This window comes from Haemorhous mexicanus, chromosome 7 (genome assembly GCF_027477595.1).
Source record: "Haemorhous mexicanus isolate bHaeMex1 chromosome 7, bHaeMex1.pri, whole genome shotgun sequence".
NCBI classification, from domain to species: Eukaryota; Metazoa; Chordata; class Aves; order Passeriformes; family Fringillidae; genus Haemorhous; species Haemorhous mexicanus.
Window position 1 is genome coordinate 10268866 of NC_082347.1, and position 23340 is coordinate 10292205.

Below are 23340 nucleotides of genomic sequence, written 5' to 3' on the forward strand. Positions count from 1 at the left end.
GGGAGACATTTCTCTTCCTCCCTCTATGCACCTGCTCAAACTGCCTCAGGCAATGTTTAGATTCCCTGGAACTCCTCTGCTGCGGGCTTGGGGTTGGAAAGGAATTAAAGATCATCCCATGGCATGGGCAGGGACACCTTCCACTATCCCAGGCTGCTCCAATCCCTGTCCAACCTGGCCTTGGACACTTCCAGGGATGGAGAATCCACCATAATTTGCACCCTCAGTTCTGTTAAGAGAAAAAACAACCCTGATTTTTGTTGTTGTTGTTGTTACTTAATTTATTTTACAACACACAAACACATCATTGTACAACATAGTAAAAAAAAAAAAAAAAAAAAAAAAGCCAAGAGAAGCCTAAAACATTCCAACCATGTCAGGAGGGTGAAGGCTGCCCTGTGCTGTTGGCAGGGGGGGCTGGGGCTCACTGGGCAGGCACGGCCAGGCGGGGCAGCAGCGGCGGCGCCTTGCGGCTGCGCTCGGCCGACATGTGCTCCAGGCGCTCCGTGTAGAACCCGTTGAAGTCCAACCTGAGGGACAGAACACACCTGAGGCAGGGCAGGGGTCAGCAGGAACCTCCCCCAGGACACCCACAGCGTGCTGGTGATCACCAGTTGTTGTGGTGTTGTGGGTCTCCAGGATGAGGTGAGAGATGAGAATGTTCTCAGAAGGCTGATTTATTATTTTATGATCTACTAAAACTATATTAAAGGAAGAGAAAGGATCCAGAGAGAAGGCTGGAAAAGAATGAATAATAATGACTCATGACTGACCAGAGTCCTGACACAGCTGGACTGGGATTGGTCATTAATTAAAAACAATTCAAATGGAACCACTGAAAGATGCACCTGTTGGTAAGCAACCTCCAAACCACATTCCAAGCAATCAGATAATTATTGTTTAAATCTCTTTTCTGAGGCTTCTCAGCTTCTCAGGAGAAAAATCCTGGCAAAGGGATTTTTCAGAAAATATCATGGTGCCAACAGGGAGCCCCGTCCCTGCATGGGATGTGTGTGCTGTGCCATGGGTGTGGTGACACCTGCTCTGTGCCATGCCTTGACAGGGAAATGCATCAGGAATCTGTCCGGAACACAGTGGGAAGGACCAAGTGCCCACAGCTCCTCTGCAGACCACACAGAGGTGTCTTGTGTGGGTTGCTCAGTGTCTGCACCTTCCCAGCTCTCCCCAGCACTGCTGAAACCCCAGAGTTCACCACAAACTCCCACACAAAATCCACCCAACACCACGAAATGCTGAGGATTCCATCCCCACCATCCCCTGGCTAACACCAGGATGCTTCCCACAGAGCCACAATTCACCAACACATCAACACATGGCCAGAGATGCTCAGCCACAAGTGACACTTGGAAAATCCCCTCCAAAGCACTCAACCCCAGGGATACCACCACAACCCCACCTCCCTGATAATCCAGAGTGATGCCATCCAGCCCCAAGCCTGCTGTGACCTTCCCCTGGCAGATCCCACAGCTTGTGCAGCTCGTGCACTCGTGTGCCCTGGATCACTGAGCAGGCAGGCAGTGAGTGCCCATGAATCACACCAAAGTTACTCTCTCCCTTTCTCAAATTAGGCTGCTCCAATACCAACTGAATGGGCACAATATTTGAGTTTCATGTTGCTTAACAACCTCACACAAACGGCAACAAATTGTTCCTTGACATTTTTTGGTGCCTGCAGAAAACAGAGCCTCGACAGATGGAAATTATCTGTTGCTCTCTCCTGGCTGAAAAGCTTCACATTGCCTTCATCCTCGAGGAGCTGAACCAGGGAAACCTGACACTGAGGTGAGAGCACTGGACAAGTTTTGATTCAAACACAAGGCCAGACTTGCTGCTTCGAGGACCTGCTCCATTTCTAAAGCTGCTTCATTCCCAGCTCAGTGACTAGCAGATTTTGCTTGGCTTCCCTTTCAGCTGTTTTTAGTTTCAAGTGATCCCTGATAACCATTTCTTCAGAATCTCTGTGGTGCTTCCTCAGCATGTGCTTACGTGGCATTTTCTTGCTTTGTGGTGGGGTTTGCACCACTTCACGTCCTGGTGACCTACTCTGAGCTCAGCTTCCTCCACACTGGTAAGGGAGGGATGCTGATAACCACACTGATGTCTAAGATTTCTAAGAATGGGGACTTAACTAATCCTGCTGACAGAGCCCTCTCCACTGTAGCTCTGCTCCTTTTCACTCCTGGGAGGTGTTGGAGTCACTGGAGAGTTCCTGCAGCTGCCAGCCCTCGGTCAGCACTGCCAAGGGAACAGCTGGAGCTGGGGTTTAGGGTGGAGATCAGGAAAGGTTCGTCCCCCAGAGGGTGCTGGGCACTGCCCAGGCTCCCCAGAGAATGGGCACAGCCCTGAGGCTGCCACAGCTCCAGGAGCATTTGGACACTGCTCCTAGAGTGGGATTGTTGAAGTGTCTGTGCAGGGACTGGATGATCCTTGTTAGGTCCCTTCACCTCAGGAGATTTTCTGATTCTAGTCTATGACACACTGAGCAGGACTTGGGCACAGCAGAGATCTGTCACCTGTGAGCTCTGAAGGAAACCCTCTGCATCTCCATCTCCTGTTGTTTGATGCCACAGATAAAATGTCTCAGTTACTCGGAACCACAAAATGAATAAGTGTTAACCAGGAGCAAATAAATTATGAGCAAGTAGCAGAACTGTGAATTTTGTTATTTATCTGACATGTTGATGATCCCTGCTGGAAAGCAGTCCCATAAAAAGGTTATAAATTAGAAAAAAAGTGTGGTATGTCTTACAAACTCTTCCTTATAACTCTCTCAAATATGTTATTTCAGATGGCAACTGTCTCCACTGTGCTTCTCAGGTTCCTGTTGCCATAGAGCCCAGGCCTGGAGCCAACAATCCCTCCAACCTGAATGGGAGCTAAATGTCACCTCTGGGCTCCCACCCTTTAAACCAGCCCTGAGCACCCCGTGGGATTGGAAAGGTCCCATGGGCTGTTCACATCCAGGATTTCTGCTAAGGAATTGGGGACAGCTGGGTTGACAGGACAGGTCCAGCAGCTCCAATGTCTTGGTGAAGACTCAAGTGGTCCCAGAGAGTCCAGACTAGGGGGGGGACTTGATAGTGATGACAGTCCTGGTGGCATGGAAATAAAAGGAGGGCAAAGCAGCCAGGCCCTCCTCTGGGTGCAGCTGGGTCACTGTCCACAGCACAAACCATGGACAGCAGCACTGTGTCATCTGCACCACCACACTTCCCCTTTCCCCTGAAGCAGGAAGTGCTGGTTGCAAAACCCAACCTCTCTGTGTTTGGGAGAAGCAGCTGCAGAGGTGACAGCTCAGGAGTCACCTGCTGGCCCCAGCTGCCCCCCCAGTGGGGGCTGTGACACTGATGGAGCAGCTCCTGGCTGTGGCACCCTGGGCAGGACACACAGCCAGGCTGTGGGGTGCAGCACCAGCCTGTCCCACTGTCCTGGCACGTGTGTGACATTCCCACCACGACAGAGCAGGTAATTTGGTCCTCAGCACTGTGTTGGCCATGTCCCCTGTGCCCTGGCATCGTGGAGTGAGCTGCCATCAAGATCTCCTGGATGGAGAAGTCATGAACATGAACATGAACATGTCCCTCTGTTAGAACTTGTACTGGAGATGGGAAAAATGTTAAAAAAAGGGGTAAAGGAGGAGAGCTGGAGCACTGAGGAGCAGTGACTGCTCCTGCCTGGGTGACTCAACTGCCTGTGGTCCCAATCCCTGAATCCAACCCGAGTCTGGATGCTCCTGTGACACCCAGCAGCGATGGCAGCCAGGGAACAGGGAGAGCTTAATCCTGCCAGCCTTTCCTGCAGATGGATCCAGCCTGGAGCCTGCAGCAGCCTGATGATGATGAACTGGGGTCTCCAGGCAAATGAAGGGTGACATGAAATGTTGAGAAGCCACACCAGCCTCTCCCAAAAGGTCCTGCAGAGACTTGGCTGCCCTGGTTAGTCCTGAAAGGAACAACAACCACAGCCACACAGTTTTTTGGAGGAATTCCAAGATGAGGAGAAGACCTCTGACTCTGGTCACTTCAGAGATGGAACCAACCAGAGTTCTTAGGGCTGTGGAGAAGGGCTCCTCACCTACATTCCCACTTCATGGACTCAGCAGCACCCACAGGGGCAGCTCTGGTGGCTGGGAGCTGCTCCCCTGACAGGGGATGGAAGCAGGAGAGCTCAGAACACCAAGCAGCCCTGGGGCAGTGCCAGGGGCTGGACAAGAAGTTCCCAGAAGAAAAGGACAAGTGGAAGCACAGTCTCCTGTGGGAATACTTCAGCTAACAAGGGTTTGCAAAGTACCAGGAATCCTGACAGTCCTGACAGATGCTGTCAGAAACAGCACCAGGAGGGGACAACAATCTCCTTAAAAAGCATTAGTGAAACATTTCCTCTCTCTGCTTTCAGGTGTAGCACATCTCAACAGAGCTGTGGGGGTTATCAGCCAGCCATAAAAGATATCCAGTGCAGATGGACAGGGAACAGAACTTCCAGGGTGTTTTTTTCTTGAAAAATCAATACCCAGCAGCAAAGCTTCCATCTGCTTTCTCTCTCCCCTCCCATCCTGTGTACCTGACTTTTATGTATTTCTGAAGGAATTTTGATTTCCAAGAAGCTGTTTATTTAAATAAAAGCAATATGGGAACTTAAAATAGACACTTTATGATCAAACCTTAATGTGATTTTCTCATCTTGGAATGCTTACCCTGTATTTGGAAATTGGTTTATTCACTGTCTCCACAATCCCCAGGAAAACTAACACCACATGTACAATATTAATGGACAAATTTCACACAATTCAAAGGAATGTTTTGGGGTTTTTTCTAAAGCCTTGCAAAGCAGAATGGTCTGGATTGGAAGAGACCTCAAAGCCCATCTCATTCCAACCCCCTGCCATGGGCAGGGACACCTTCCCCTAGCCCAGGATGCTCAGAGCTCCTAAATAAACACACTTCTCAGTTATAATGAGCATTTCCTGAGCTGAACCTGGGAGCCAGGGGAGGGGAAGTCACAGACAGAGAAGGCCTGGCTCACCTGTAGATGATGTTGAGCATGCTGTGCTCGCAGTCATTGGTGCTGTACACGCTCAGCTTGTCCAGCAGGTCCAGCAGATGTGTGGAGAAGTTGCTGTCAAACTTGTTGATGGTGGCTTCAAAGCCAGATGTGAGGTGCAGGCTGTCAGCATGCTCTGCTAAAAGCTGCCAAGACAAAGGCAGAGTGGCCCCATGTGTGTGCTGATCTGCACTTGCCAAGGGGCTGCAGTTATTCCCTCTATTCCCTAACCCACCCAAAACCACTACCATCAAACTTCACTCTGAAATAAACCTTTCAAAGTCCTTGATAGCTAAAAGCCCTGCTGTGCCCAGCCTTGGAGAAGCCCAGAGCAGGTCCCAGCTGAGTTCTCCACACATACATGCTGCTGTTGCTCATTTTCAAGCAGGAGGAAAAGCCAGCAGGCAGAAAATGTGTGTTGCCTAAGACAGGCTGTGACCTCTGGAGCTCTGTGACTGCAGTGGTGATGCAGTGTGTGCCAGAGGGGCTTCCAGAGGGACAGAAGGATCTGCCAGAAACAGAGCAAATCCCCTGTGCATCCAGACAGAGAAATATGGACAAGACAGATCCCCCAGGTATGAAAGCCTGGATGTGGCTCTGCACAGCTGAAAACACAAGTGAAAACTCAAAAACCAGTGCAGGGACTGCTGTGGGAGACAGGATCTTCAAAGCAGACTTTGAGAACTCCAGCAGAGCTCCACACTGTCCACAATTCCACAAAGGTTGTGGTTTTGGGGCCAGAGGTGGTCTAGAAACCAGGAAGGGCTACCTGCAGGTGGCCAGAGCATCCCACCTTATTGGTCAGCTTCTTCTTGGCAGCCTCCTCAGCACGCTCCTCCTCGGTGGGAGGGCCCAGCATGGTGCCATGCTCCAGGGTGAGCCTCTCCATCTCACTGTCCAGCTTCATGCTCTGGGTGAACCTCTGGCAAGGGGACAGCGTTGGGGACACGGTTACAGCTCATTTCTTCCACTGTGGCACAGCACAAGGCTCAGTTGTGCCCACCCCAACTCCCAGGAGAGCAAACTCTGAGTCTGAATTCAGCATGCTGGTCTGAGGTTGGAAATGGGGGTGTGGAGTCTATCCCCATCTGTCAGAGGTGGGGCAGTTCTCTTCTGTTCATGGGGCAGTTTTCTTTATCTCTCCCACAACCAACCCTCCCTCCAGGAGATCTCTGCTGTTAATAGCCATTAATTATTAATTATCTTCTGTCCATGGCCACTGAGTGTCCCTGCAGGGCTGATCAAATTCCACCATCCCATGGGGAGATGCCCCGCCCAGGGGAGGAGCCAAGCATTCCTACCTGGATACAATCTGAGGTTTGGAACAGCACAGCAGCCTGTGCCCACTGCATTCCCAGAGGAGCAGCTTTCTCCTGCCCTGCATTCCCAGAGGGAGAGCAGGCCCATCTCCAGCAGCCCTGGAGCTCCAGAGGAAAACTCCCCCCTTGTGCAGGATCCCTGCTCCAGCAGAACCACAGCTGGCACTGCAGGAGGGCTGAGCCCCCCCTGGGATGGGACTGTGCCACCACCCTGAGCCCCCCTGGGATGGGACTGTGCCACCACCCTGAGCCCCCTGGGATGGGACTGTGCCACCACCCTGAGCCACCCTGGGATGGGACTGTGCCACCACCCTGAGCCCCCCTGGGATGGGACTGTGCCACCACCCTGAGCCCCCCTGGGATGGGACTGTGCCACCACCCTGAGCCACTCTGGGATGGGACTGTGCCACCACCCTGAGCCACCCTGGGATGGGACTGTGCCACCACCCTGGGATGGGACTGTGCCACCACCCTGAGCCACCCAGGGATGGGACTGTGCCACCACCCTGAGCCCCCCTGGGATGGGACTGTGCCACCACCCTGAGCCCCCCTGGGATGGGACTGTGCCACCACCCTGACACACAGGGGGACAGGGCCTGTCTGACTCTGGCAGTGTTGGGGTTTTTTTGTTTGTACTATTGCATTTGTATTTTTATTTTCCTAGTAAAGAACTGTTATTCCTATTCCCATGTCTTTGCCTGCAAACTCCTTAATTTCAAAATTATAATAATTCAGAGGGAGGGGGTTTACATTTTCCATTTCAGGGGAGGCTCCTGCCTTCCTCAGCAGACACCTGTCTTTCAAACCTATGCAATGCTGGTACACAGATCTCCCTAAGCCCACTGGGAAGTGGGTTTTAGAAAAGCTGTGGGCTCCCTGATGCTGGAATGCACCCCTCAGCTCACCCTCAAGAGAGACCTCTACAGAGCACCACAACTTACACCTCAAGAGAGGGAATTTGGTCCATATGAACCTGATCTCAACATGGAAAAAGGAGGATTTTGTGGAGTAAGAAGCCACAGAAACCACTTGGGAGAGGTGAGAGCTGTCAAGCCCTAAGGCTGCTGACAGAGGGAACTGAGACAAGTCCACGAGGGGCTGGCAGAGGGACTGTGGCACGGGGAGGCTGTACACACCTGCATGCAGTTGGTGAACATGACACACACAGACATCAGCTTGGAGAAGATCTTGAGCAGCTCTGGGTTGGTGAGCATGCAGTCCTTCAGGCAGTTGTCCAGGAAGCTGGTGTGGTGGCTCAGGACATCGTCAATGTTGGATGCCTGTGACAGGACAGCCCAACAATGACAAACCAAACCAGGGCTGCTGTGCTGCTCTGCCCCAAAGCTGCAGCCCAGCACCCTGCCTCTGACAGGGACCTCTCACAGTGAGGAACTCCTTGTGTAGCTCCCAGAACACCCAGAGATGGAGACTGCATCTTTGATCTGTCACATCACCTCCCCACAAATCACGCTTAATTTGATCACCCAAGCCCTCCCCTGGAAAGGATGGAGTTATCTGCTTTATGAACTTGCATTTTGCTTGTTTTTAAATCTGCTGGTCATGGCCACTCCCACCTTCACAACCTCAGTAAAGTCAGCGAAAACAAGAGCAAAAGAGAAAAACAAATCTTAATGTCAATAAATCTTAAATGCCAATAAAATTATAATTAAAAAATACAGGCTATTCAGAGGTATGCTTTAGGAGCCAATAAGGAACTGGGACATGCACTGTTAGGGGGATTCTGTAAGATTTTTGTTCACCTCTGCCACTCCAACAGGCTGTTTCAGTCTTGAGTTTTAACTGGTAGATTAAAACTCCCTCTCACTCTGCACAGTGCTGAAGCTCAGAACACAAATCAAGCTTAGGAAAGAACCACAGCACTAAAATTGCCACAGCATCCACACTGCTCCAGCAGGACCAGTGCAAGAAGCCCCTCCCACATTATGGGGATTTTGGAAGGAATTTTGAATGAGTTAGAGATGGGATTTCTGAGTTTTTAGATGATGTGGTTTATTTCTCTTGTTTTCTGCGTAGGTAGGAAGGGTGAGTTTGGCTCACATTTTTATTGTGTGGTTCAGAAGGTTACAAGACCCCTGGTTACAAGACCTTTTAAGGATTTATTGACCAATAAAACACTGCTAACAAGGATATTTATGTTTTTGACCCTATCCTTAAATATTTAGTCTTATGGACTAATGCTACAGTGTAAGCTTTCTTAGCCAATCATGATGCACAAACCTACAGTACTGCATTCTAAACTTCTTGTTTACCCTTGTAACTACTTTTATTTTTTCTATATCTTAAACTCTCAAACTCTCAACTTTCCTCTTCTTAGCTTAACGTCTCTCTGCTTTAAACTATAAATCCACATTCTCACTTTTAGCACCTAAGTCTGGAAGTCTTTTCCAAGATCTCAGATCAAATCCTGTGTTTAATTCTAAGCTTTAGTTTACAAGCCCAAAGTTCTGAGAATTCCCTGCATTTTGGATTCCAACACCACATGCCTTTAATCCCTACTGCAGAACGGGGATAAATGCAGCTTTCTAATGCAATGAAGATGATGATGAAGTTGTGTTGATGAAGACAGTGATGTTGTCAAGATGAAGATCCCAGCTACAATTTTAGGAAGAGAGCACCTTATCTTCAAGTGAAAATGCACAAGAAAGAAGTGTGACAAATAAAAGGCACCATGAGGCACTACATGAGACCAGTGAGGAACATCCTTTTCCCCTCTAAAATACAAATTAAAGGAGCAAACAGGGACAGGATAACTTCAACAACAGCTTCCGTGCAAGTAAAGTAAACTGAGTGATATATTTTGCAAACCTAAACTTGCAAAAAATTAAGAAATAAGTACAATTCCCAGATTATCCAGGAGCTTGACATATGAACCAAGTTCTTGCCAAGAATGTGCAGAGACACTCACAACCCTAGACCTGCTCCCTCCTGTGAATTTTCCAGGAAAAAAACATGACAGGGCATCCAAACGTTGGCTAGCTGACCCCAAAAACCTCCTCAGGGCACAGTAAGAACTAAGGCAGCATCAGATGATGCTGAAGATCCACAAAGGCTATCAGAGAGCTGCCAAGAGAGCTGATTGCAGGGGTGTTGGGTGGTTTGGTACCTCAGAGGAGTGTTTTGTGTTTTTCAGGGTGTAAGAGGAAAAAGATGCACAAACCAGAGGCGTCGGATCACAGGGTGACTACCAACAACAACAACAACAACAACAACAACAACAACAACAACAACAACAACAACAACAATAATAATAATAATAATAATAATAATAATAATGGCCTTTTTTAAACCAAACATTCCCTGCATGCCAGTCCTTGGCAGCTTAATGGAAGGGAAAGCACAGGCTCTACTTCTAGGAGCACTGTAACTCAGCCAGGGAATCAGATGGAGATGCCTGGACCGGTTTATGATCTTTGCTCTATGCATCCACCTTCCTTTTGCACAGCTCTCTTTCTCCTGTGTATGGGAATGTTGAGCAGAACCTGCCTTTACATAACAGGGAGCAGAGTGAGACAGGGGGATGCAGCACAGGAAAGGGATGTATGACTAATCAAGCAGAAAGGTGGTACAGAACAGCAGCACTTTGCAACGTGGCAGGAACAGCAGCTCCCAGATATTTAAAAGCCTCCAAAGAAATCAACAGACAGCTGCAGCTGCTGAAATTAGGCCTTCCATTTGTTAAGCCTTCCATTCCAACTTCACTCACCAGCTTCAGGTTCTTCTCCAGAATGTGCCAGGTTGGCTCCATCACTTCAAACATCATGTAATACTGGATATTCTGCACAAAATTCAGCATCCGCTGCCGCAGTGTGAAAGCACCAGCAAACCTAGGGGAGAAATCACACCCACACAGCTCAGAGCTAGCAAATGCCACGGAGAACTAGCACCAGGCTTGCACAGCCAAGCACTGAGCTAAATATTTCTGTCCTAGCAAATGCCTTGCTGCAGTGTGAGAGGGATTATAAAGCCACTGCAAATCATCTCTGATTATTTTCCATGGCTTTCCATCAATTAGTAGAGTCAGAGTTTTGAACCTGTCATAGGCTTTAAATATTTGCTCATCAAAAGCTAAAATTTTGATATGAAATATTAAAGCAACTTTGCAAACAAGTATTGAGTGAAAGCTAAAATGTTACAAATTGATGTCTCTGAGCCTGCAAGACATTTGTAAGGATCTTTTTCACCTCAGGATTGTCTGAGCTATGTCATGAGGTATCTAATTAGCAAGAAGGAGACCCAAAACTGAAAAAAAACCAAGCTGTACCACTTAGCTGAATGCAGGGAGAATTGCTTGGCTGTCTTATTGCTGATCCAAACATTGCACAGCTGCCTTTCCACGTGCTTGCAGTAGAACATGTGTCTGAAAAGCATCTGGTACCTTGTCAGTGCTTTCCTGGAAAGAAAGGAGAAGCCCATGCAGATGAAGGGCTGCTCTGATTGACAGACCAAGCTGTGAAGGCTGAGGCTGCTCAGAGGTAAAGAGACTTTACACAATATGTTCCTCACGCCCTCAGACACACGCAGATCTGCACTGAACCAAAGCAAGAGAGCCACATTTGCAGCCACCCCAAAGAATTTCTCTCCAAGGAGACCCTCCTCCATATTTCCTGCCAGTGGGAACATCACCAGCCTCCTTAATTCCCTCGAGATTCAGGCAGGGGTCACTCACATGGGCTGGGAGGGGGGGGATCAGACACTGTGTTCTTGTACCCACCATGCTAAGGTTGAGATGGTCACCCAAGAATTCGCCAGGATTTTAGAATTCACCCAAGAATTTAGCCAGATTTTCCAAAAAAGGGGAGGAAAAGCTGTAACCAAGCTCCAGGCAGCATTACCCCACCAGCAATGCACTGTCACAAGCAGATGGGGCTGCTTATTTATAGCTCTGGGACTGGATTCAGGTCTGTGCTCAGACACTTGGGCGTGGGTGTCTGCAGAGCTCCAGTCGATACAGTTCAGGAAACCTTACCAAATCCTATTTTCACTTCCATAGCTACCACCAGAGCTAACACACTCTGCTGGGAAGGAAGAGACAAAATTCCAAAAGCGTCGCGTCGTTAGGAAAGTCTCACCGATTCAATGGAATTTTTAGAGGGGAAATTAAGGGAGGAGTTAATTGCTGGCATTCAGCAATTTGAAATCCGCCACTCTGCTCACTCAATGCTGCTTGTCCCATTTGCTTGTGGCTCACAGCAGTGTTTCTTCAGGGAAACAAGAAGTAAATTCCAGCAGAAAAATGGACCTTTGGGTCCCTCGCAACTCGGTTAAATGCAAAATAGTCTGTTAGAGTAGCAACAGCCTGAATTCTTTGAGTCTGCAAGCAGAGATACCAGAAAGTGTCCTTCCTTCTGCTCTCCAGCTTTGAGGAATGTTTGATTCTTGCATGGAAAGCCTCTTGTGAGAGTACCAGCCTGTTTTTCCCTCAGTGGATTGATGCCTTACCTGTTTATGATGAGGGACAGTGGCCACTTCACAATGTAGTCGAAGGAAAAGGCCTCCAGGCCACTGAGGGTGAGCTCTGTGGGCTCTGCACTGATGATGGCCTTCTCCTGCTTTGTTTCTATGGCCAACACCCTCAGGAGCTGTGTGATGAGGTCATGGGGCATCAAGTCAATCTGTAAGGGAAGAGCAGGGGAAAAATGAAGCCACAAGACACCCACAGCTGCTGAGGAACAACAGCAAGGTGCTCACGGTCAGAGTCACTGTTGTCACACCAACTGAGGAAGCAGCAGGTTCTCATAGGCACACAGATCTCCCAGGCCTTCTGCTCAAAGTCATTTATCTTCTGCTTCCACCCATTCTCACCTTTAAATCATCCTTGAAGGGATCAGTGTTGGCTGTGCTCATTCTCAGGGCTAATTCCAGCAGAGCCTCCAGCCTCGTCGTTATGATGTCATCCACAGGCTTCTTCAGTTCCTCCTCTGTCAGATCCATGAAGTGAACAAAAAAGTCCCCTTGATCCATCAGGAAATAGTGTTTTATAGATCTGCTCAAGAAAATGAAGGGACAATTGATGACTTTTCTTAAAGCCCAGGTTAATCCAGATCAAACCTAAAGGAACAAATGCAATCAACTCAACGAGCCTGTGGGGTTTGATCACAAAATGTTTCTCTTTCTGGAGAGCACACAGCCATAAATAACCAGTTTGGAGACTGCTCTTTTATGGATGTCTCCTCCTCCCTACCTCCTCAGTCAGGACACTTCTGTGCAGTCAGATCAGGGCTGCTGCTGGTTTTTTTTTTCTAGAAAAATTAAAAAAAACCCAAAACTCCTAGGTGTGCTAGGTGCAGGCTCCTACTGCTGTCCTGAACAACTCCCAGATCTGCTCCAGCCAAGGGGCAGCTGCCAATTCTGAGCAGAATCTCGCACTCCTCTCAACAAATATCTGTGTTAATTTTTAAAAATCCAGCAGCCAAGTGCTTGGCCAGAGATCATGATAACTGCACTCATGATAACTGCAGGCTTTGGAGCAAAAACAGGAGCACAGCCACAACACAGTGTGGCTCCAGACTCCTGATCTGGGCTAGACAAAACCCTGACCTAGTTTTGGCAACAGCCCACTAAGGAAGTTGGACCAAAGACCTCCCAACATCTTTCCCACTCAACATTTCTATCATTTTAGACTTTTTTTTTTTCCTCTTCAGGGAAAAAAACCCAACTTTTATTTTTTAGGACAACCTTTCTAAATGGAAATAGAGAGAACACCTTGGTAATATCCCAAGAGAACGGAGCTAACTTCAAAAATTTATGTCCCTTAGCAGAACCAATCTATTTATCATGCATTTAGTAAAATAAATCCAACCTTAGGTGAGCCACCAGCTCTTTCTCCTCCATCAGGAAGTCCAGAAGAACTTTGCTGGCATAGTTATATGCTTTTTCTATTTGTTCCACATAGGCTCTCTCCTTTAAAGTGTAGATGACCTCTTTGGCCACAGGGCAGGTGACATCTCGCCCACACTCCCTCACAACATTTAAATATTTCCCTGAAATGAAAAAGAAAGAATTCCCATATTCATACCTGCTGTACAGCCAACAGGGAAACTTCCACATCATCCCCTTCAAGAGGAAGATGTGCTGAGAAATGTTTATACTGTGTTGTGCTCAGAGTTGGAAAGGATTTAGGCACCTTGCAAAAGATGACACAGAATTTTAAAACAGGCACCTGGTATCACATTTAAGGAGATTTAGAAATGGTTTGGTTTCCCAGTGGTGACAAAACATCTCTGCAGGTGGCCTGAAACTCTTTTTTTGAAGTCACTTTTGGAGGGCTTTGTACCAGGATAAGAGGCTGAATGCTTAAATTAACACTCAGAGAGTCAAACCTCAGCTGCCCAGCTCCATCCAGCTAGAAAACCTGCTCACAAAACAGCAGACAGACAGACAGACAGCTCCCCTTGCTGCTGGGCTCCTGTGTTGTTTCACCTACAGGGTTTGGGGTTCTTTTTAAATCTGACTCTTCTACTGCTCTCAATTCAGCTGGACAACCCCACAAAGTGGCAAGGCATGGTGACATTTCCTTTCTCTTCACACAAGACCAGCTTGCCTGAAGGTTCCTGTCACAGCAGAAGCACCTACCTGTGCTTAGGATTTTGTCAGCCATTTTCTGCAAGAAGGAGGGGATCTGCTGCTGAACAACAGTGTATCTCTGATCCCAGTACTTGTCATTATAGTCCTCCTGAATCTTCTCCTTCTGCAGCTCGTGCTCCTCCACCATGAACTCACTGAACAGTTAAAGCAGATGTTTAGGGGCAGGAAGTGGCACAATGAGGATTACTGTTTTTGACCTGCAAACTGGTAATGTGATCTATCAGAAATAAGGTCTCATGAGGACACATCCAATCAAGAACTGAAATTAGTCTGTTTGTGAAGTAAGAGGAAAAGCACTATGCAGTGTCTCTGATGATCTGCAAGGAGAAACAGAATTTTACAGGGTTCATAAACCAAGGCTCAACATAATCTGCTTGTCAGTGCAGGGGTGAGGAAACTGGCCTTTGTCACCAGCACAAAGGCATTAATTTCAGATATTTTACCTGCAGCTTTGCCCCCACCTTAGGATTCTGAAAATGTAAGAAATAGAAATGCTGCAGAAACTATCAAACACAGCAAAATGCTTTAAATGACCCTATAAAAGCAAAAGAACTTCCAAGAGGGTTGTTTCAGGCCCCCAGGTGACACAGACTTGACAAAGCAGATCAGTATTTCTGAAGTTTTGCATTTCATTTCATTTTTTACTGTTCTTTACCTGTATGGATCATTAATGATGCCTCTATATATCCACTTTTCCAGGATTTCAAAGTAAGGCACGCTGGCTGCCTTGGTTAAATACAGGCACAGCTCCTGGGCCTGGCTGTCCCCTGTGTAATTGAAAGTCTTGTCATGGAGCAAGCTCAGGGTTGATCCTCCCATACACTCACCCTTATCCACAGAAGTAGCTGGAATTTAAAACAAAAAAACAATATAAGACACTTACATCCTGAAACAAAACCCCAAATGGTCCCCAGATTGGACATGGCCCCCTGAGCTGCCTGTGTAGCTGCAAGCAAGGGGCTGGACTAGGAACTTCCAGGGATTGTAACCACATAGAGCTGGAGAGGAGTCTGGAAAGGAGCTGAGGAGAGGCAGCAGTGGTGGTGGATACAGCTGATGGCAAGGGCTGTGTAGGCAAAAGGCACTGAGATGTCTCCTAACAGCTCCAAAGGCACATTCAGCCTTAGAACCTGAGTGCTCTTCTCCAGAAGAAGTGCAGTGCCCTCACGAGTACAATTCCTCTGGGCTTTCTTCTTTAAGAAAGCAGGAAATCAAAATGGGACATGCCCTGCCTGCCTGGCTACCCTGCAGCTCTCACAACCTGTAAGGATTGTATTTTGGAAGTTTACCCAGTGAAGCCAGAATCTCCAGGGTCCTCATTGTGGGCTGGATGTAAAACCACAGCTTCTGCAGTGACAGCAGGCCCTGCCTCTGAAGATGCTCCAGCTGGGTAATTAATATCATGTATTCCTTGATTAGAGTCCTCATGGCTGCAGCCAGAGCATGATTTACCTGTCCATACTCAAAGGAGGACTTCTCCTCTATAAACCTGTAAAAAGCAAAATGAAACTCTGTCAGCAGTGCAATTTGTGTGGTTTTCAGGAAGTTCTGCCTTCAGGACACTGTGCAGGCACACCATTAGATCCCATGCTGGGAAGCACACCAGTCCCTGTCCCTTATTTCCCATCCCACACTTCCTAGAAGGGAAGGCTGTGGGAAGATGTTTTCTCTCCAGCCACAAGGGAATTAGAACCATTTGTAAAAGCACTGAGTAGAAAGTAGAACCAGCACACAAAGGTTCTCTCAGTCCTGGATGCCCAGAGAGGAGCAAAAAGCAGGAAATATGGAGAATTTCATAGCAGAGTGGGAAGAGAAGATAGATATATCCTAGTTGCATTTTACCTGAAGTTACCAAGGCCAAGACTGGAAAGAACAAAGCTCTGTGAATGAAAAAGTGAACTGGGAGCACAGAGGAGAAAAACAGCAAAGCTAAACCTGACCCAAATAAACTGTCACTCATTTTATACCCCCTACTTTAAATTAAGCATGGAAGTTAACACCTGCACCATGGGAGACTCTCTGCTCTCACAGGAGAGCTTCCCCCCTGACAAAAACCAGCCCAGTACCTGGTGACAGCAGAGTAACTGGCTGCCACAGGAAGAATCCTGGTCACCAACTCCTTGATGGACAAGTCCAGGTTTGGATCAAGTGAGAAGGTTCTGTTCTGCCTGCCCACCAGGGCCTGTGCTGTGATGTACCTTCCATCCACGCCAATCAGCACGTACAGCAAGTCCTCCACAATCATGGATTCCTGGGAGGCCAGTGGCAAAGTGCCTGTTCCCAAAGAGGAGACAAAAAAAGGACACAATGTGCCATCACCACTTGTTTCAGCCTTGTACTTTGCTTTCCTGGAGAACAGAATCCTTTGCTCATTCCTACCTAAATCCAGAAGGCAGAAGAGAACACCAGCCACAGCTCCTGTTGCTGATCCTCCCACCCAAAAGGGACCAGTTACTTCCAACACCAACCACTTCCCCAACCTCCTTTCCACCAAAATATTCAAATACCCAGAACACAGCCCAAAGAAAAAAGAAGTGCCAAGAGCCAAGATTTACTGAGTGTGAACATCTGAACAGCATTTCTGAATGAGAACAAAACACTACAAATTCATGCAATTTTCCCTGTGCTTCACATACCTATTGGTACTGTTGTGTCAGTGCTTAGACTGGTGCCAATTAAGAAATCCCCAATAAGTGCAGGTCTCTCATACACCCAGGATGGAAATACTGGAATGGGCTGACCAGAATTCTTCTTGTTCTGCTTATCCCGGAGGATTTTTCGGGTAAGCTCAAGAGGCTGTTGGAGAAAGAGAGAGAGGGAAAGAAAGGAAAAAAACAGGAGACTTTCAGAAGTCCAAGAAATGTTTAATTTCAAGGAGAAATTGACTGCAGACCAATTGATGGACTTGAGAACAGAAAGCAGAGTAGCTGGTATTTCAGTAGCATGGTGAAGGGTTTAATTTCCCAGTGCCACCAAGTCTATTTGCCTCACTGCTGCAAAAAATACACATTTTTAAATAGATTTGACCTTTTTATGAGGGGATACATCAAATAATGCCTTTCTGCATCTGTCTCCACTGGCTTGGGTGCTGGGGCACACCCAGGGAAGCAGAATGGGGACATGCACAACGAGCAGGCAGTGGCTGCTGGTTTGGAGAGAGCACCACATAAAAGCAGCAAACTCCTTCCAGAAGTACCAGCATCCTATTCCAGGGGCACTGAACACCTCTGAACTCAATGCCAAATGCAACCCAGACAAATCCACCCACAGAGAGCTGGAAAATGATGGAGTTTTTTGCTCTGAGTGGGAGTTGGTGAAGGAAGTGAGCTCTTGAAGACTGAAAGACTCTCCACCCCCAGCTCTGACACTAAAATAAATGGAGTGCAAGATCAATCATCAGCTGGGGAAGCTTGTGAGATGCACAACCTACGTGAACATTTGGAGCCCCAAGTGCACAAACTCAGGGCTGGTGAAGGCCATTGCTGAAACTCCACAGATGTGTGTGTGTGTGTGAAAAGGGATATGCACAGGCTCATTTTACTTTCTTATTTACATCATGTGTGGGTGATCTGCTGAAAGGACCTCGATTTCCTCTGCTCCCCTACCAGAACTGGGACTTTCATGTGGAGAAATAGGAAGCATCAAGCAAGGTGCCAGCAATTCAAAGGATGGCTAAACCCCACATGAAACTGCAACCCTCAGCTGGCTGCATGAACATGTTCTGCTTGGGAGAAGGGCAGCCACCAGTAGGTATTCCCAAATGGCAGGCAGGAAAAATTTCTCCACTGACAGAGTGGTTAATCATTGGAACAAGCTCCCCAGGGAAATGGTGGTGTCACCACCTCTGGAAGTGCTCAAAACATGAGCAGAAATGGCAGCTGGGAACACGGTTTAGTGGGCATGATGATATTCAATCCAGGGTTGGACTTGATGACTCTGATTTTATTCTGTAACAAAAAGTACACTATTTATTCTATATGTATATTCTATAACAAGGGCACTTCTGTTGCAGTTCAACCAGCTCTAGTGTGACTTTAACTGGCAGAGGTTAAAAAAGTCAACATTTTGGCTACAAAGAACATATCCACCTGAATGGGAACACTTAACTTTGCCCACCTCCATGAATCCTGGACCAAAACTGGTCCAAGCAGTAACTCCAATCCCTGCATGATCTCTCTGTCAGTGCCAAGCATCCCAGGGCAGATGGCACAGCACTTGTGGCACTGGTGACAAAGCACATGCCTCAGGGGCATGAATCACCTTCTCTCAGCAACTTGAAATTTAGGTCACTGTCACTACAGGCTTCAACAACAGCCTGGAGAAAAGGGCTGTGTTCTCTCCCAGAGCTGAGAACACAGCTCTCAGGTGGCACCCCAACACCCCTGGCACAGGGTGGCAGCTTGCCACTGTCATGCTTAGGAACCTGCAGCTGACATCTTGAGCAATATCCATGGAGGGGGATGAAGGGCTCATCTCTGAGCTCCATAAACACCTCCAGCTCCATCTGTGACCCTCACAGACAGAACATCTGTGTCACAGGCTGAGCAGACCCAACACTTCCAAGGAATGTCCTCCTGTCCCAGCCCTTACTGACTCAACAGGCCTGAGCACCAGCCCATCAAGGCCTTTTAACACAGTTGCAGCTCTTTAAGTCTGAAGAGACTGCAAATGGAGCAGCAGGGAAGCACAAGTCTTGGCATTTCAATTCCTCTGGCTGTGAACTGCACATCCCAGGGAACGGCACTTCCAGGTCTTTCCTCTTTTAGCAAGTTCACACATAAATCCTGGTAAGAAGATCAGTTATCTCACTGGAAATTCATCTTCCCTTCATGATCTAAATCACCCACTTGACTCAGATTGTCTGTGAAGGGTCTGGATGAGTCAGGCCAGTGCTGTGCAGTACTTCAGTGGCTGTGGGACAAGGCTGGTGCCACCACTGCTGACAGGGTGAGGGGTTGGACGCTTCATTTTAGGATTTGAGTTCTCCTCCACCATCACATTCATGTAGAGTCCTTCAAGCCCAGACACACAAAGCATGGGACATGGGAGGTCCATCCCTCTTGCCATCGAGGGCCTGAAGTGATCTCAGGCTTGTCCCCTGTTAAGATTTTGCTGACCAGACACGAGAAGGCACTATGGACCTCTGAGCATCTTTTCCTCTTTCCCCTCTATCCAAAAAACTCTCCATACACTTTTGCCTCTCTGCCTTCTGCAGCCAAAATATCCTTATCTTGACCCATGAGTTTTTCACCATGTTTTTTCCCTCCCTGTTTTGTTTGACAGGTCAAGTTACCACAGTACAATTTTTTTATACAAATAATGACAGGAAACAGAATTTGGGATTTAAGTAATAAACGGCCCTTTTGCACTCTGACTTCACAACCTACTGCTGCTAATGAAATGTTTAACTGCTTGCTAAGCCTGGTTTTCCTCTTCCTTTCTGTCTTTTCCATGATGCCAGGTTGCTCCAAGCCCTGGCCTTGGACACTTCCAGGGATGGAATAGCCACAGCTGCTCTGGGCAGCCTGTGCCAAGTTCCTCACAGGGAAGAATTTAGCTGTGAATTTTACCTTAGAATAACCCCAAAGAATGTAACCTTAACAGTCTGAAATAGAAAAAGACCACTTTTACAAGGAACAGCACCAAGATTTAATATAGTCTGACTAACAGAAGGGAAGATTTTGTGCCCAGAGCTTGGGAAGGAAGGGCTTTGTACCTGCTGTGCACTGGAGTTGGCTGTAACACTGCCCAGCTGCTTCCGCAGCTCCTCCAGCTCCTGCAGAGACATCTTGGAAGTGGAGGAGGGGATGGAAAAATTCGTGCTGCTGCTGGTGGCTGCATTTGCTGCGAGTTCTGCCCTTTCTTTTGCATTTTGTTGCAGGTAGTGGAGTGTCTGTACACAGACAAACAAAGAAAAGGTTTTGTGAATGCTGGGCAGCACAGTCTAAAGCAAGAAACACATGACCATGTACTGAATCTAACTACAGATCTCTCTGTCCCAGTTTTCCATGTCTTGGTGAATTATATCAAGAGGAGCATAAGCCTCAGCAGGGCTTTATTAACTCAGTGAAAGCTAGAACTGCTCATTTGTTGATTTCTACCATCAGCTATGATTTAAATCAAGCACTGCATTGCTGCATTGTTGCTACTCCTCAACATCCAGTTCTAAAGGAGGAACCAACCTCTTTGTCTTCGGTGAGTTTGGACAGCAGATAAACTAAAGAATCCAGATGTCTTGTGTTCTTAGACTTCAGCTCATCGTACTTCTTTAAAAAATCTTCAGGAGTTCGAGAAAACTCTGCTATTTTCACCTGTAAAACACCACGTTAATATTAAATGGAGTTACAATTAAAATGAAATGGAATTAGAGCAACCATGCAGCTCAGGCTACAAAGATGCCAAGTTTCAGACAGAGCTGGAGACTTCCTAGCACTTAGAGCTTGACTGGTGGATTGTTTTTAAAAATGAAAACAAAAAGCAGTCTTATAGCCATAAAAGTTATAGGAGTTACATAGCTATAAAAGTATATGAGTCTGGTCATGAGTGGCAAATCTCTAATATTTGGGTGATATTCAGAAGAAAAAAAGTCAAGTGTTAGTCATATAATTGCATTTTATACAATTTTCATTTCATTATGTATAGTAGAAGAGCAACCCCAATGTAGGGAATAATGTGCTCTGACTCCATGATTTCAGAAAGCTGAACAATTGCTTTATTAAGCTACACTATATTACATTAATACTATATTAAATAACATACTAAAGAGATACTAAAGAAAAGTCTGTGACTGTCTGAGACAGTCAGGACACAGCTTTGACCCAACTGGCCAAGGAATCAAAACAACCTTCACTGTGTCTAATTAACAAACCACTCTGGGTAAACAATCTCCATAACACATTCCACATGTGCCAAACAACAAGAGCAGTGAATAGAGATAAGAATTGTTTTCTCTTTTTCTCTGAGCTTCTCACTGCCTTCCCCAGGAAAAATCCTGGCAGAGAGAATTATGTCTCTCTCTCTCTGTTCAGAGAATGTGAATACCACAATCATGGAATCAAGGAAAGGTGTGGGTGGGAAGGGAACTTCAAGGCGATCTTGTTCCACAGGTAGGGACACCTTCCACTATCCCAGGTGGCTCCAAGCCCCATCCAACCTGACCACAGACACTTCCAAGGATGTAGGGGCAGCCACAGCTTCTCAGGGAACAACTCCCTCCCAACATCCCACAAAACAACCCCCATCTTTGAACCTTCCCACACCCCAGTCCTAAGAGCCCTCCTCTCCCTCAAGCATTCCACCTTTTCATGCCCAGAACCGCCACCCCGGATCCCACCAGCCCCTCTTTTCCCCATTTTCCCTGGATAGACACCAGCAGGACGAGGTGCTATTCCCAGAAGGAGCTCGGCAGGACCTTGGCACTGTGGGCAGAGACGTTGGTGGTGACATAGGGCGTGCGGTTCTTCTGCAGCAGCTCGATGTAGACCTCGGCGCCCTCGCCGCCGTGCACCCGCAGCAGGCTCAGCAGCTCGTTCACGTCGTGGTGGATGCGGAACTCGCTCATGCTCCCAGCTCCTGCCACCAGCCCTGGGGACACGGGATCCAGGGGTCATCCCACTGCCTCCAGGGAAAGCAGCCCCAGCAGGGAGATGCTTCTGGAATGTGGAGATGTTTGGCCGGGACAAAGGAGGAGGGAGCAAACCAAGCAGGGATACTCCTTGGGTGGTTTGGGTTGGAAGGGACTCAAAGCCCGTCTCATTCTGGTGCCTCAGGTTTGAGCTTTTGTACTTTTTACATTCTGTGCTGCTTCAGTGTGCAGTTCTGAGCTTCATATAAGGGGACGGTGAGCTCTCTTCACAGAGTAGCTAAATAAAACAATTCCTTCTCTAGCTGGGGACCAAGGAGAACTAATTCAAATCTCAGGCCCAAGAGCATAAACAACTTGGACTGAGGAGAGAAAAACAAGCAGGGTGGGACTTCATAAGCTGGACCTACAACTGTACAATTAATTCCAATGTGCAAATGGAGCAGAACTGATCAAAGTGAGAGACCCCGTGACCAGTTGTGCATTTTGTGCCCATTTTAGTTCACCTTGGGTGCAGCCCTGGCTGGGCTCTTGTGCTGCCCAAGGTGGATCCATGGAGGAGAGCCTTTTAATAAATCCCTGCTTTATTCTTTAACTGTCCAGCCTCTGTTCTAGGTCAGCCTTCCCAAAGCATCTCTTCCACCCCCTGCCATGGCAGGGACACCTTCCACTGTCCCAGGCTGCTCCAAGCCCCATCCAACCCAGCCTTGGGCACTGCCAGGGATCCAGGGGCAGCCACAGCTGCTCTCAGCCAGGAAGTCTAAGCCTGGGGGAGAATCTTAAGTTGGGGTTGGCCAGCAGAGGGTTTTTTCACTCAGAAGGAATGCTGGAAGCACTGCCTGGTGTCCTGACAGGCTGACCCTGCTGCTGCTTCTGAAATCACCACAAAGCAGCTTTTCCCAGCTTTAGGCATCTTCCTATTCCACTGCCCACTTTACTAGCTTCACTCAAACACTGCAGAGTACTTAAATAATAACTTTAATACTGACACAGAACCCTGAGATGAGCTCAGCAGGTCAGAGCCTGGTGCTAAAAACACCCAGGTTGTAGGGTCAATCCTGGAATGGGCCATCCACTTAAGAGCTGGACTTGATGATCCTTGTGGGTCCCTTCCAACTCAGAACATCCTGTGATTCTGTAAATCAGAAGTAAGATCCTGAGTCAGGAATGATGGAAATAAATAAGGAGCTTCATGTGACACCCTGCTCAGACAGTATCAAGCAGATACAACCCAGATCCACGTATCAAGCACAAGAACACACTTTTGTTTTGCCAAGACCATAAAAACACTTAGACTGGAAGGGATCCCTGCAAACCCTGGTCCAACTCTCCACTCAAAACTGACTCAAATTAGAACAGTCTGGTGCAGCTTAAGCTTAAATCTCTTTAAAGGCTCAGCTTCCCCACCACCTGGGGCCGCGATCCTGCAGGGATTTCCGGATGAAGTGCCTGTGGCTCAGGGAATGAGCAGGAGCTGCGGGAGCTGGGCCGGCTCGGCTGGACACGAGCAGGGCCTGAGGGGGCACCGCACCCGGAACAGCCAGCGGGGGGATCGCCATCGCCGGCATGACTCTACGGGCCCGAGCAGCACCTCAGCCGCGTCCCATCCCACCCTCCCTACCCTATCCTACTCTATCTATTAATTTAATTTAAATTAATTTCATTTCATCCCATCCCTACCTGCCCGCCCGGAAGTGCGGCCGCTGGCGCCGGGAAGCGCGTCCCGCGCATGCGCGGTGGGCGGTGCGGTAACCTCGGGCAGCGCGCCCCTGC

At 47.9% G+C, this 23340-nt stretch overlaps 1 protein-coding gene across 3 annotated transcripts; it reads right to left on the reverse strand.

Annotated features, from left to right (window-relative positions):
- Nucleotides 1-254: 254 nt before the first annotated feature.
- Nucleotides 255-23305, reverse strand: TUBGCP2 (tubulin gamma complex component 2). Of its 3 annotated transcripts, none has more exons than XM_059851046.1 (19): nucleotides 23248-23305; nucleotides 22557-22702; nucleotides 21397-21569; nucleotides 20168-20296; nucleotides 19702-19878; nucleotides 16622-16781; nucleotides 16052-16259; nucleotides 15275-15474; nucleotides 14641-14830; nucleotides 13974-14119; nucleotides 13201-13381; nucleotides 12204-12384; nucleotides 11841-12013; nucleotides 10663-10791; nucleotides 10105-10225; nucleotides 7517-7660; nucleotides 5855-5983; nucleotides 5044-5207; nucleotides 255-530 (listed from the first exon to the last, which is right to left on the reverse strand). In XM_059851046.1, the coding sequence occupies exons 3-19, from the start codon at nucleotides 21544-21546 to the stop codon at nucleotides 425-427; spliced, it is 2688 nt and encodes an 895-aa protein (XP_059707029.1). In that variant the 5' UTR covers nucleotides 21547-21569; nucleotides 22557-22702; nucleotides 23248-23305; the 3' UTR covers nucleotides 255-424. The 3 variants fall into 3 exon arrangements, with proteins under 3 accessions (XP_059707029.1, XP_059707027.1, XP_059707028.1); XM_059851044.1 differs by lacking the exon at nucleotides 255-530 and adding an exon at nucleotides 1577-3963; XM_059851045.1 differs by lacking the exons at nucleotides 255-530; nucleotides 22557-22702 and adding an exon at nucleotides 1577-3963 and having other exon boundaries at nucleotides 23248-23291.
- Between the last annotated feature and the right edge of the window lie 35 nt (nucleotides 23306-23340).